We start from the raw sequence: 14,404 nt of genomic DNA on the forward strand, positions 1-14,404 counted from the left end.
CAGGCTAAAAGTGGAACACTATACCTTCAGACTTGGAAATAAATGCTACCTAGTTAACAAGCCAAAGAATGAGAATCAGGTTTATTATCACTGATGTAAGTTGTGACTTTTATTGCTTTTTCCACAGCAGTACATGAAAATCACTATAAATCACAAAATATGTAAATGATGCAAAAAGGAGAATACAGGTGTCCCCCCCCACCCCCCTTTACAAATGTTCGCTTTACTTCACTTCGCTTTTACAAAAGACCTATATTAGTAACCTGTTTACGCATTACAAAGAGGATTTTCGCTTTTACGGAAATTTTTCCCATATAAGTTAATGGTTCTTGGCTTTATGCCATTTCGTCTTAAGCAAGGTTTCATAGGAATGCTCCACCTTTGTTAAGGGGGGGGGGCACGTGTATAGAGTAGATGTGGAGCAGATGTTTCCATTAGTGGGAGAGTAAAGGACCAGAAGGCACAACCTCATAATAGAAGGAAGTCCCATTTAGAACAGAGATGAGGAATTTCTGTATCCAGAAGCTGGTGAATTTATGGAATTCCTTGCCACAGACAGCTGTGGATCCAAATCATTGGCTATATCTAAAGTGGAGGTTGATAGGGACTTGATTAGTAAGGGTGTCAAAGGTTATGGGAAGAAGACAGGAGAATGAAGTTGAGGGTGAAAATAAGTCAGCCACAATCGAAAACCAGAGCAGACTCGGTGGGTTTAATAGCCTAATACCGTTCCTGTGATTGTGGTCTTCTGGAAGTAGTATTCATGGACTGTTCAGAAATCTGAAAGTGGTGCATAGGAGTGTGTAACCATCATTCTTTACAGGTTCTCTCCAGATTCCTACAGTATTTAGATGATACTTGTCAGGTACAGAATTAAGATGTACCACATTACATTTTAAATGTCAATAGATGTGATTCAGAAAGTAGCAAAAACATATCTCTAACCATTTGTCTCCAATATTAAATGTCATCCCTTTTCCCATGTGCAAAATTTTATTACTGTATCCTAGCAACCATATTTAATTCAAGAGCTTTAATGATGCCCAATTTACCATTCATTTCAGTTTCATAGTAGATAAATCCTGTGGAATTATATTTCTTACTCCACGTTTTCAAAAGGATAAGAATAAGGATAATTTCACACTGAAGCTGTGTACTTTCTTCTCGCATGATAGTACAGAGCCTGCCTCAGAAAATGCATCACACACTTCAAGCTCTCTTCAACCATTGCTTTGTGAGATAAATGGTGTTAGTCCGTACCCAACACAGTACAGCTCAGGAACTGTAGCTGGGACCAACAGGGCAGTAGACTACAAGGTGTTAGCATAAGGTCAATGGGCCAAGTTCCTTCCCTGTTCACAGTACAATTCTGTGTGTTATCTATAACACAGCCAATGGAAACTGCAGTCTTATTTCAAAGTTACTTAATTGTCTGATACTGAAATTAGTCGCAGAAACAAGCTCATTAACCTAGTTTGTACGGTATGTGCTATCCATGATGTCTCTTTGACATCTTGGAATGTATCATTTGCCTGCATTTGTTATTACTTCCATTTAAACTTTTCCTATCCATGTAGGTGTCCAAATGTCTTCTAAGCATTGTACTTGTGCCTGCCTTGACAAATTCCTCTTAGCTATTTCCGTAGACTGACTACCTTTGAAGTTGCCCTTCAGGATTCTTTTAAATCTTTCCTCTCACCTTAAATCTATGCTCTCTCGTTGGATACTTCCCAACCCTGGGAAAAAGAGTGGGACGATTCGCCATATCTGCACCCTCTCATGATTTCATATATTTCTGTAAGGTCATCCCTCAGCCTCCTCCTCTTCAAGGAAAACAGTCACAGCCTAACCAGTCTCTCCTTATAATTCAAGTCTTCCACTCTCATTGACACTTTCTGCATCTTTTCTGCACCCTTGTATATTTTTGTCATTAAATTCCCAGGTTGTTTTATTAAATTGTTTGATTCAAATTATTATACTTTTTTGAAAATACTTTATAAAAAGTCTATGCTCAAATATGGAGATGGCTTTATTTTAACTGAACTTTCAGCAAATCGGAAGGATCTAGGAATACAGGTCCATAATTCCTTGAAAGTGGCGCGTCTGATAGGGTCATAGAGCTTTTGTCACGTTGACCTTCATAAATGAAAATATTGTGTACAGGAGTTCTATAAGACGTTGAAGAGTTGTATGCAGTTCTGGTTACCTACCTAATTGAAAGATATCAGTATGATTGAAAGAGTGCATAGAAAATTTATAAGGATGTTACCGGGATTTGAGGACCTGAATTATAGGGAAAAGTTGAATAGGTTAGGGCTTTATTCCTGGAGTGTAGGAGATGAGGGGAGATTTGATAGAAGTATACAAAATTAAGAGGGGTATAGATAGGGCAAATGAAAGTAGACTCTTCCCTGTGAAGCTGGGTGAGACTAGACCTAGAGGTCACAGGTTAAAGAAGAGATAAAATGTTTAAGGGGAACCTGAAGGGGAGCTTTTTCACTGAGGATGATGCCGGTGTGCTACGAGCTGCCAGCAGAAGTGGTGGATGTAGATTCAATTTAGGGAAGTTTGGATGGGAGTGGTGTGGAGGGCTGTGGTCCAGGAGCAGCTCGATGGGACTAGGCAGAATAACATTTTGGCACCAACTAGATGTGCCAAAGGACTATTTCTATGTTGCAGTGCTCCATGACTCTTATTCATTGTCTTTAGATTTAGACGCAGCTGGTAAAACAGTCATTTATTATACAAACTTACTTCCCTTTGAGAAGGTGATGGTGAGTTGCCTTGAATCATGCCAGCCCTTCTGCTCAAGCTACTCCCACAGCACTACAGTAGACAACATTCCAAAATTCATACACAGTGACTGTGAAGGACTGGTCATATATTTATATCATGTATATCAAAGAATCTCTTAAATGTCCCTATTATATTGGCCTCAATCATGACTCCCCAGCAATGCATTCCAGTACCTACTACTTCCTGTGCTTAAAAAATACTCTATCATCTCCCCTAAACTCTTCGAAAGCAATGTCCTCTGATATCAGCTATTGTCACTCTGGGAAGAAGACTCTGGCTGTCCACTCCATGCCTCTTATCATCTGTGCACCTCTGTCAAGTCTCCTCTCATCTTCCTTAGTTCTAAAGAGAAAAGTTCTAATTTGCTCATAAGACATGCTGTCTAATCCAAGCAGCAACCTCATAAATCTCCTGTGCACCCTCTCCAAAGCTTTGATATCCTTCCTATAATGAGGTGACCATAACTGAACATAATATTCCAAGTGTGGTGTAACTGAGGCTTTGTAGAATGGCCCTTGAACTCAGTCCCCCTGACAAATAAAGGCAAACAATATGCCACCTTAACCACCCTAGTTTTCCTCCCACTTATCAAGATACAGATGAGCAATGTGTTGGCTTTCTAGTAGCTGCCTTCCACTTGGTTTGATGTTAAGTTGTGAAAATGCAAGTGTGTATGACAGTTCCATTCAGTGTAACTGTTGAGGATGTAATAAAAAGCAGTTGGACAGGTACTTGGAAATGAAAGGTAGAGGCCTAATGTGGGGAAATGGGATTGGTATAGAGAGGCATAATGTGAAAAATCCTGGGAACGAAAGGGTTGAGGTGTGAGGAGTGCTTGGTGACTCTGGAATTCAGAAGGATGACGGGGATCTATTGAAAGAGTGGACATGGGGAGGATGTTTCCATGAGTGACTCTAGGACCAGAGGGCACAGCCTTTGAAAAGAGGGGCGCCCCTTTAGAACACAGACGAGGAAGAATTTCTTCATCCGGAAGGTGAGGAATGTGTGAAATTCATTGCCACAGATGGCTGAGGAAGCCAAGTCACTGGAGATATTTAAAATAGTGGTTGATAGTTTCTTGATTAATAAAGGCATCAAAGGTTATAGGGAGAAGGCAGGAGAATGGAGTTGCGAGAATAAATAAATTAGCCACGATTGAATGCTGCAGAACACTAGAGGGGCTGAATGGCCTGATTCTGCTCCTCTGTCTTACGGTCGACATAGACAAGTTGGGCTATGCAACTATAATTGTTAAGTTGATGCTGGCTAATGATTACTTGCACCCATGGTATTGTCTGCTCTCACTACTTAACAAGAATTATATTGATCAATTGTTTTATTGTCCCTTGTGTTTTTTATCTTGATCCATTTTGACCCCTTTAAAAACAAGTTTAATGTTGGCAGTACTAGATTTTGGATTTCATTTATGAAGGTGTTCATGTGCTGACTGGAAAAAGATAGCTCTCTGGAAGGGTGGTTCTGGCAAGTGCCCACCTACAGTTAGTGTAACCAGAGCTGAATAGGTGGGATTGGACTGTCACTTCAGGTATATTGATACTCCCCAGATTCAGAATCTGGTTTATTATCACTGGCATTGGTCATGAAATTTGTTGTTTTGTGGCAGCAATAATGTGCAATACATAGAAAAATACTATAAATAAGTAGTGCAAAGAAGAGTAAAAGTAGTGAGAGTGTTCATGGGTTCATTGTCCATTGAGAAATCTGATGCTCAGCATGCCTTTTACACCACAATTGGAAACACTAAACTTTCATGCAGTGTGTTTTATTTAGCTAGACTGCTGAAATTTAGCTAAGTAACCTGGCAAGAGAAAGAATCCAATAGTTGCTGTAGAAACAACAATAAATTGCAGTCAGTTTTACAAGGCAAATCATCCAGATGTATTCAGGTCATGCAACTCAATGCAGACTTTGAATAACATCTAAATATACTGGCTCTTTGAGGTTATATTACAGTCTAGAAGTCACACCCTGCTAGCTGATACCTAGATTGTTTTATTTTAGTGAATGGCTTCTTTCATGGGAAGTTCATTTATGCTTTTGGCTTGTGTTGTTGCTGGAACCAGCTTCCTATTTAGTCAGTTCTTTGTACTCAACCTGGTGGTAATCTACACTCACTGAGTGTATGTTCATGGTTCTCTGCTGCTGTAGCTCATCCACGTCAAGGTTTGTGTTGTGTGTTCAGAGATGCTCTTCTGCACACCACTGTTGTAACACATCATTATTTGAACTATTGTCACCTTCCTGTCAGCTTGAACCAGTTTGGTCAATCTCCTCTGACCTCTCTCACTGACAAGGCAACTTTACCCATAGAACTGCTGCTCACTGGATGGTTTTTGTTTTATCATACCATTCCCTGTAAAATCTAGATCCGTGTTTCCCAATCTTATTTTTTTATGTAGCCCAAAGACCCTCCTAAAGCACCTTCATACTTGCCAATGTCTCTCTTAGACACAATATACATTCCGGCACCCCCATAATGTGAAAGCATGTCTATCATATGCTAACATGAGAAAAATGATTCCGCTTTAGTATTTTATTTGTCTTTAAACCTAGCTTACACAGTACCTGCGTACTCCCTCAAGAATCTTGAACGCCCCCTGACGACTTCTATTTCCCCTAATGCACATAACCACCCCTGTTGGGAATTACTATTGCTAATAGCTGCTGTGGGTGAAAATCCCAAGAGATCATCAGTTTCTGAGATACTCAAACCACCTCACATGGCACCAACAATCATTCTAAAATCAGTCATTTAGATCATGTTTCTTTCCCATTCTGATATTTATTCTGAACAACTGAACCTCTTGATCATGTCTGCATGCTTTTATGTATTGAGTTGCTGCCACATGATTGGCTGATTTGATATTTGCATAATCAGGTGTACCTAATAAAATGGTCACTGAGTGTGAATTAGAAACATAGAAAATAGGTGCAGGAGTAGGCCATTCGGCCCTTTGAGCCTGCACTGCCATTCAGTATGATCATGGCTGATCATCCAACTCAGAACCCTATACCTGCTTTCTCTCCATACCCCCTGATCCCTTTAGCCACAAGGGCCATATCCAACTTTCTCTTAAATATAGCCAATGAACCAGCCTCAACTGTTTCCTATGGCAGAGAATTCCACAGATTCACCACTCTCTGTGTGAAGAAGTTTTTCCTCATCTCAGTTCAAAAAGGCTTGCCTTTTATCCTTAAACTGTGACCCCTCCTTCTGGACTTCCCCACCATTGGAAACAATCTTCCTGCATCTAGCCTGTCCAATCCCTTTAGAATTTTATAAGTTTCAATAAGATCCCCCCCAATCTTCTAAATTCCATTGAGTATAAGCCTAGCCAATCCAGTCTTTCTTCATATGAAAGTCCTGCCATCCCAGGAATCAATCTGGTGAACCTTCTCTGTACTCCCTCTATGGCAAAAATGTCTTTCCTCTGATTAGGAGACCAAAACTGCACACAATATTCTAGGTGCGGTCTCACCAAGGCCTTGTACAACTGCAGTAGAACCTCCCTGCTCCTGTACTCAAATCCTTTTGCTATGAATGTCAACATACCATTTGCCTTTTTCACTGCCTGCTGTACCTGCATGCCCACCTTCAATGACTGGTGTACAATGACAGCATCTCCCCTTTTCCTAATCGGCCACCATTCAGATAATAATCTGTTTTCCTGTTCTTGCAACCAAAGTGGATAACCTCACATTTATCCACATTAAATTGCATCTGCCATGAATTTGTCCACTCACCTAACCTATCCAAGTCACCCTGCATCCTCTTAGCATCCTCCTCACAGCTAACACTGCTGCCCAGCTTCGTGTCATCCGCAAACTTGGAGATGCTGCATTTAATTTCCTGGTCTAAATCATTAATATATATTGTAAACAACTGGGGTCCCAGCACTGAGCCTTGCGGTACCCCACTAGTCACTGCCTGCCATTCTGAAAAGGTCCCGTTTACTCCCACTCTTTGCTTCCTGTCTGCCAACCAATTCTCTATCCACTTCAATACCATACCCCCAATACCGTGTGTTTTAAGTTTGCACACTAATCTCCTATGTGGGACCTTGTCAAAAGCCTTTTGAAAATCTAAATGTACCACATCCACTGGCTCTCCCCTATCTACTCTACTAGTTACATCTTCAAAAAATTCTGTAAGATTCATCAGACATGATTTTCCTTTCACAAATCCATGCTGACTTTGTCCGATGATTTCACCTCTTTCCAAATGTGCTGTTATCACATCTTTGATAACCGACTCTAGCACTTTTCCCACCACCGATGTCAGACTAACCGGTCTATAATTCCCCGGTTTCTCTCTCCCTTCTTTTTTCAAAAGTGGGGTTACATTAGCCACCCTCCAATCCTCAGGAACTAATCCAGAATCTAAGGAGTTTTGAAAAATTATCACTAATGCATCCACTATTTCTTGGGCTACTTCCTTAAGCACTCTGAGAGGCAGACCATCTGGTCCTGGGAATTTATCTGCCTTTAATCCCTTCAATTTACCTAACACCACTTCCCTACAAACATGTATTTCCCTCAGTTCCTCCATCTCACTAGACCCTCGGTCCCTTACTATTTCCAGAAGATTATTTATGTCCTCCTTAGTGAAGACAGAACCAAAGTAGTTATTCAATTGGTATGCCATGTCTTTGTTCCCTATGATCAATTCACCTGTTTCTGACTGTAAAGGACCTGCATTTATCTTGACCAATCTTTTTCTTTTCACGTATCTATAAAAGCTTTTACAGTCATTTTACAGAATTATTTTGCGGTTTATTTAGGAAGAATAACCAAGGAGAATATGCAAAGCTCTTGAAAGAGTGGGAGTGTTTGGTCACATCACTTAACATCAGCTTAACATTTAAACTAGGTCAGTATGGGTGGAGCAAGAATAATAACAACCATGTTACATGCTGCGACACTTACAGTGTGTGAGTGACAAGCAGCCCCGAAGGCCACAAGCATGTACTCAGCGATCTGCCAACTAGATTTGGTGAGAGTGAAGGCATTGGTCTAAAATAGACATCAATATGGTGTGTATCTGCCACATTTGTCAGCAGATGCAAATAAGAAAGGAGCCATCCGTGTGTAGGAGGCCCAATTGATTCACAGTCTAATCAATGGCCCAATTGTGCACTGCCACCTTCTCACAATCAAAGGTCAAAATTTGAAGTAAATTTATTATCCATATATGTCACCAAATGCACCCCTGACATTCATTTTCTTTCGGATACAGGTTTCCCCCCGCTATCTGAAGGTAGAGTATTCCTATGAAATGGTTCATAAGCCAGAATATCATAAAGCGAATAAGCAATTACAATAGACAATAGGTGCAGGAGTAGGCCACTCGGCCCTTCTAGCCAACACCACCATTCACTGTGATCATGGCTGATCATACACAATCAGTACCCAGTTCCTGCCCTCTTCCCATATCCCTTGACCCCGCTATCTATAAGAGCTCTATCTAACTCTCTCTTGAATGCATCCAGAGACTTGGCCTCCACAGCCTTCTGGGGCAGAGCATTCCACATATCCACCACTCTCTGGGTGAAAAAGTTTTTCCGCATCTCTGTTCTAAATGGCCTACCCCTTATTCTTAAACTGTGGCCTCTAGTTCTGGTCTCACCCATCAGCGGGAACATGCTTCCTGCCTCCATTGTGTCCAATCCCTTAATAATCTTATATGTTTCAATCAGATCCCCTCTCATCCTTCTAAATTCCAGTGTATACAAGCCCAGTCACTCCAATCTTTCAACATATGACAGTCCCGCCATTCTGGGAATTAACCTTGTGAACCTACGCTGCACTCCCTCAATAACAAGAATGTCCTTCCTCAAATTTGGAGACCAAAACTGCACACAATACTCCAGGTGGGGTCTCACCAGGGCCCTGTACAGCTGCAGAAGGACCTCTTTACTCCTATACTCAATTCCTCTTGTTATAAAAGCCAGCATGCCATTAGCTTTCTTCACTGCCTGCTGTACCTGCATGCTTGCTTTCATTGACTGATGTACAGGAACACCTAGATCTCGTTGTACTTCCCCTTTTCCTAACTTGACTCCATTTAGATAGTGTACACTGTTTACCATTTATTAATATGGGAAAAATTTGAGAGCGTTCCCAGACCCAAAAAAATAACCTACAAAATCTTGCCAAATAACACGTAAAACCTAAAAACACAGTAACGTAGAGTAAAAGCAAGAATTATATGATAAATACACAGCCTATATAAAGTAGAAATACTTTTCTGCAATCATTGCAGTACTGTCTAGCATAGCGAAAATCTCACTACGTAGCGCTATTAGTGTAGCGGAAGCAGTCTCTCCAGTAACCTTTAAGCTATGAAGCCACCAAATCATACCAAATAACACATAAAAATACACAGCCTATATAAAGTAGAAATAATGTATGTACAGTGTAGTTCCACTTACCAGAATCGGGAAGACAGCGAGCACACTGATGATGTGTTAGGCTGAGTCATCGGAGGTTGGGGTGCTCGGCAATTTTTTCCAGTAAATTGCAATTTTGTCACAGTTAAACACTTACCTATATGAATAATCACCTTCTGTAATTATTTTCTTCAGTTCTGCTGGGAACTTTTCAGCAGCTTCAGCATCAGCTGAAGCACTCTCTCCAGTAAACTTTAAGCTACGAAGCTGCCAGAAATTTCCCAGCAGACTAAAATAGACCACTTTGCTATGAGCAGAACCAATAGTAACATCGGCAGCTTTCAAGATTCTTTCTCTCTGCGTGTAAATAGTGCAAATGGTGGACGCAGGCAAGTTCAATATGCAGACAATGTCCTTACTTAGTTGACCATACTTGAAATGCTTAATTACATCCAGCTTTACGCTAAGCCTTGTGAGCTCTCTGAGGCTTTTCCGCTACATCAAGGCGCATCTTGCTAACGGATGCACAAAATAAATCAAGATAAAGCACAGATGCTCACAGACATGTGTTTAGGACATGACGGCTAGAATGCAGTTCCGGGGAGGTGCGCTGCCTTTTTTCATAAAAGCGAAAACTCTTTGGTTAGTGAAAACAGGTAACTAATGTAGAGTGAGGTGACGTAAAGCGAACGTTCGTAAAACAGGGACTGCTTGTAATCACAGTAAATGCAGGAAATACAATAGAATCATTGAAGGACCATGCTGGACTGGTCAGACAGCAACTAATGTGTAAAAAAACACAACTGCAAATACAAAAAGAAAAAATACTATAATGAATATCAAGAACATGAGATAGAGTCCTAGGAAGTGCGTCCATAGGTTATGGGAACAGTTCAGTGATGGTGCGAGTGAAGTTATCTCCTCTGGTTCAAGAGCCTGATGGTTTAGGGATAATAACTGTTCCTGAACACAAAATACTCTGCAGATGCTGGAGTCAAAGCAACACACACAACGTGCTGGAGGAACTCAGTAGGTCAAGCTGCATCCGTGGAAACGAATAGTCAACGTTCCTGAACCTGGTGGTAATCAATCTGATGTGGTTCAAGTTGAAAAGCTTCATACAAATAGTATTAGAATGCTTGAACACCCAGCATGACCTGTATGCCTATCCCCCTGGGGAGTTTTCTTTCATATTCTAATCATTCACCTTATCTGGATAATGCATCTTATTCAAAAGAGTGATTCCCTTAGTCCCATTCCCCCTCCTTTCTGTTCTCTATAGTTCTAGAGTCGTAGAGTGTTTAGTGTGTATGTGTATATAAAATATATATACATTATTTTTGTGGGTTGCCTGTGTATGTACATACACAAAAATAGTGAGGTAGTTTTCATGAGTTCATTATCCATTCAGAAATCTGATGGTAGACAGGAAGCAGCTGTTCCTAAAACAGTAAATGTGTGTCTTCAGGCTCCTGTACCACCTCTTTGATAGTAATGAGAAGAGGTGATGTCCTGGGTGGTATAACTGATGCCTTTTTTGAGGCATCAGCTTTTGAAGGTGACCTCAAGGATGGGAGGTGAGTGCCTGTGATGAAGTTGGCTGAGTTTACAACCCTTTGTGGCTTTTTCTGATTTAGTGCAGTGACCCCTCAATACCAGATGGTTAGAATACTCTCCATGGTGCATCTGTAGAAATTTGCTAAAGTCTTTGGTGACATACCAAATCTCTTCAAAATCTTAATGAAATATAGTGTGTTTTCTTCATACTTCATCCGTCTGTTGAGCACAGGATAGATCTTCAGAGATGTTGACACCCAGGAACATGAAACCTCAGTAACTTGTGGATACAGCCCAGTCCATTAGGAACAGTTACTACCCCTCAACCCAGCAGCTCTTCAACCAAAGGGGGATTTCAACTTCACTTGCCGCATCACTGAACTGTTCCTAAACCTATGGACTCATTTTCAAGGGCTTTTCATCTCATATCCTCAATCTTATTTATTTACTATTATTTATTTTCTTTTGTATTTGCACATTTTGTTGTCTCTTGCACACTGGTTGTCTGCCCTGTTGGTGCAATCTTTCATTGATTCTATTATGGTTATTGAATTTATTGAGTATGCCTGCGAGAAAATGAATCTCAGGGTTGTATATGGTGACATGCATGTACTTTGATAATAAATTTACCTTGAACTTCAGATGGTTTTAAATGCTGCTAATATGCCCTGCCTCAACCACTATTTCTGGCAGCTCATTCCAAATAAGCACCACCCTCTTGAGAAGAAGCTGAGAAACTTTCTCGCTTGACTTGTCAATTCCTGTTAGATTATTTTGTCACTTAAGGGGCTAATTAGTTGCTGTAAATTATCCATCAACAAATCTTTAGTGACATGGGATAAAACAGGAGAACCCAGAGGACACCCATGGAGCATGAAACTCACACAAAGCCACTCAAGGTAATGATCAAGCTGAGGTTATTAGGTTTGTGAGGCAGCAATGCTAAATGCTTTGCCCACGTAATGGAAAGTGAAGGTGGAAATAAATGGGTAATCACTGAATAATTAGGATCTTTTTCACCCAGCAAATGGTTGTAATCTGCAGCCATAATCTGGCATGAGGTAACTAAAAGTAGATTAGCTTTATTTGTCACACGTTACGAAACTTCCAGTGAAATGCACGGCTTGCGCCATTTAACACAGTCCAACGATGTGCTGGGGTAGCCTGCAAGTGTCGCTATGTTTCTAGCATCAACATTACATACCCTAGCCTGTTCATTTTTGGAATGTGGGAAGAAACTGGAGCTCTTGGAGCTACATGGTCATGGAGAAAGCTTGCAGACAGTAGCAGAATTGAACCCAGTTCACTGGTGCTGCAAAATTATTACATTGACCGCTACGCCACCCTACTGTCCAGAGTTCTCCTCGCATCCTTGTCGGTCTTGCTTTCTTGATCATTCAGCACTTAACTTGTTTGCTGAGCATTTTATGTTATTCTCTGTTTCAGCTAAATGCTGAGCTTTGGTGGGTTTGCCTCTAGGGGCAGTAGACAATGGGTCTGACCCTGGAATGACCTAGAGGGCTGACAATGTCCACTAGGTTGTTGGAAAGATAGGGTACAGAAAGACTTTTCTAATTAGCTAACCCTTCAGCTGACTAAGGTAGTTCATCTGCTAAATCAACTAAGATCAATTACCTCAGTACAGAACAGGAACTAAACCTAAAACACAATTGGTTTTTCTGACTAAGTTGTGCAAGGTTCATCAATTAAGCCAGCAGGTTGGAGGAGTTGGTTGGATTTAATTAATTGTGTTTTGTTCTTGCAGGCTTACGAACGAGGGATCGCCCTGTTTAAATGGCCCAACGTGTATGATATTTGGAACACTTACCTAACCAAGTTCATTGATCGGTATGGTGGGAAGAAACTCGAGAGGGCACGGGACCTGTTTGAGCAGGCTCTGGATGGATGTCCACCAAAGTTTGCAAAAAGTCAGTGTTTTAAGTACTGTTGTTTATTGTAGGTGAAACTCCACTGTTGGTTAAAGCTCTGCCAAATGATATAACTCCATTTACAGTGAGTGATGCAAGCCTACAGTTTCCAGAAGTTAGCAATTAAATGTTATTTATCTTTGACTATAGATTTTACTACACTACACCTGGCATTTTTTTTTGATGTGACTATCTTGTGTTTCAGTCAGACTTCCTTGGGCATTTTCCATGGAATACATTGGCTTTTAATTGTAAGAAGTGCAGGTTGATATTTAGGTTTGGTTTATTATGTTGTGATCCCTTTTTTCTCCTGTATAGTGACATTTTCTCTGTTCCCAAGAAGCAGAAATGTTTAGATTTCAGTAAAGTGGATAAAAAAATGTGCATGTCCCACGCTGTTCATTTTTTAAGCTTTGATGTGACTTCACTAGGAAGTGGTGTGTATATATCTTTCTCAGAGACCCTGGCTTAATTCAGACCATGAGTGCTTTCTGTGTGGAGTTTCTATGATGGGATCATTTGCCCAGGTGCTCCTGTTTCCCCTGACATGGCAAAGGCATGATGGCTGGTTAATTAATTGGCGTCTGTTGTATGGTTGAGTGGTAGAAGAATTGGAATGGGGAGAAATGGACAAAGTCGTCATCGATCTGAGAGGGAAGCCGAGATCGCAGCAGATACATGTTTGATGGTTAGCACAGATGTGATGGGCCAAAGGATCTGCTTCCATGGTGTGTGGCTTTATGACACATTGTGCCTTTCAGAAGGATGAGGGGGCCCATTGGAACCCACCAAATACTGAAAGACCCAGATAGAGTTGTGGAGAGGTTGTAGGAGAATCTGGGGTGTAAGGGCAGAGCCTTAGAATAAAGGCTCTGTTCATCTTTAGAACAGAGATGAGGAAGAATTCCTTCAGCCTCAGGTGGTGAACATATGGATGTCTTTGCCACAGAGAGCAGCGGAGGCCAAGGCATTGGGTGTATTTAAGGCAGATTGATAGGTTCTTGATTAGTAAGGGTGTTAAAGGGATAAAGAGAGAAAGCAGGAGAATGCAGTTGAATAAAGCATCTGCCATGATTGAATGATGGAGCAGCCTTGATAGGCTGAGTAGTGTAATTCTACTCGTATCTTATAGTTCTATGAGAAAGGTAAGTTGACCCACCCTCCAGGAACTAATCTTTTACTCTGGAAGTGCTAAGTGGACCCTTATCCCTGATCCTCCATTCAACAATGTCACTGATATGGATAGTGGAGTGGCTAACAGGCAGGAGGCAGCATGTGGGATAAAAGGGGCCTTTTCTGGTTAGCTGCTGGTGTTCTGCAGGGTTCAATACTGGGATTGCTACTTTTCACATTGTTTGTCATTGATTTAGATAATGGAATTGATGGCTCTGTGACAAAATTTGCGAATGATACGAAGATAGGTATAGGGGTAGGTAGTGCTGAGAAAGCGATGTGATTGCAGCAGGACCTGGACAAATTGGGAGAATGGGCAAAAAAGTGGCAGATGGAATACAGTATTGGGAAATATATGATACTGCCTTTTGGTAAAAGGATCAATAATGTGGATGATTATCTAAATGGGGAGAAGGTTCAAACATCAGAGACAGAGGGACTTAGGAAACTTCATGCAAGACTCCCGGAAGGTTGTTTTACAGGCTGAGTCTGGTAAAGAAGGCAAATGCAATGTTGGCATTTATTTCAAGGGCAATAGAA

General features: G+C 41.0%; 1 protein-coding gene across 1 annotated transcript in view; it reads left to right on the forward strand.

Annotated features, from left to right (window-relative positions):
- The window catches only part of xab2 (XPA binding protein 2), an 86,586-nt gene that overhangs the window by 51,395 nt on the left and 20,787 nt on the right, over positions 1–14,404 (forward strand). Inside the window, exon 13 of the mRNA XM_059991916.1 lies at positions 12,529–12,691. Coding sequence (XP_059847899.1) covers positions 12,529–12,691 — 163 coding nt within the window. The remainder of the gene's footprint in view (positions 1–12,528; positions 12,692–14,404) is intronic.

This window comes from Hypanus sabinus, chromosome 16, assembly GCF_030144855.1.
Source record: "Hypanus sabinus isolate sHypSab1 chromosome 16, sHypSab1.hap1, whole genome shotgun sequence".
In the NCBI taxonomy this organism is placed as follows: Eukaryota; Metazoa; Chordata; class Chondrichthyes; order Myliobatiformes; family Dasyatidae; genus Hypanus; species Hypanus sabinus.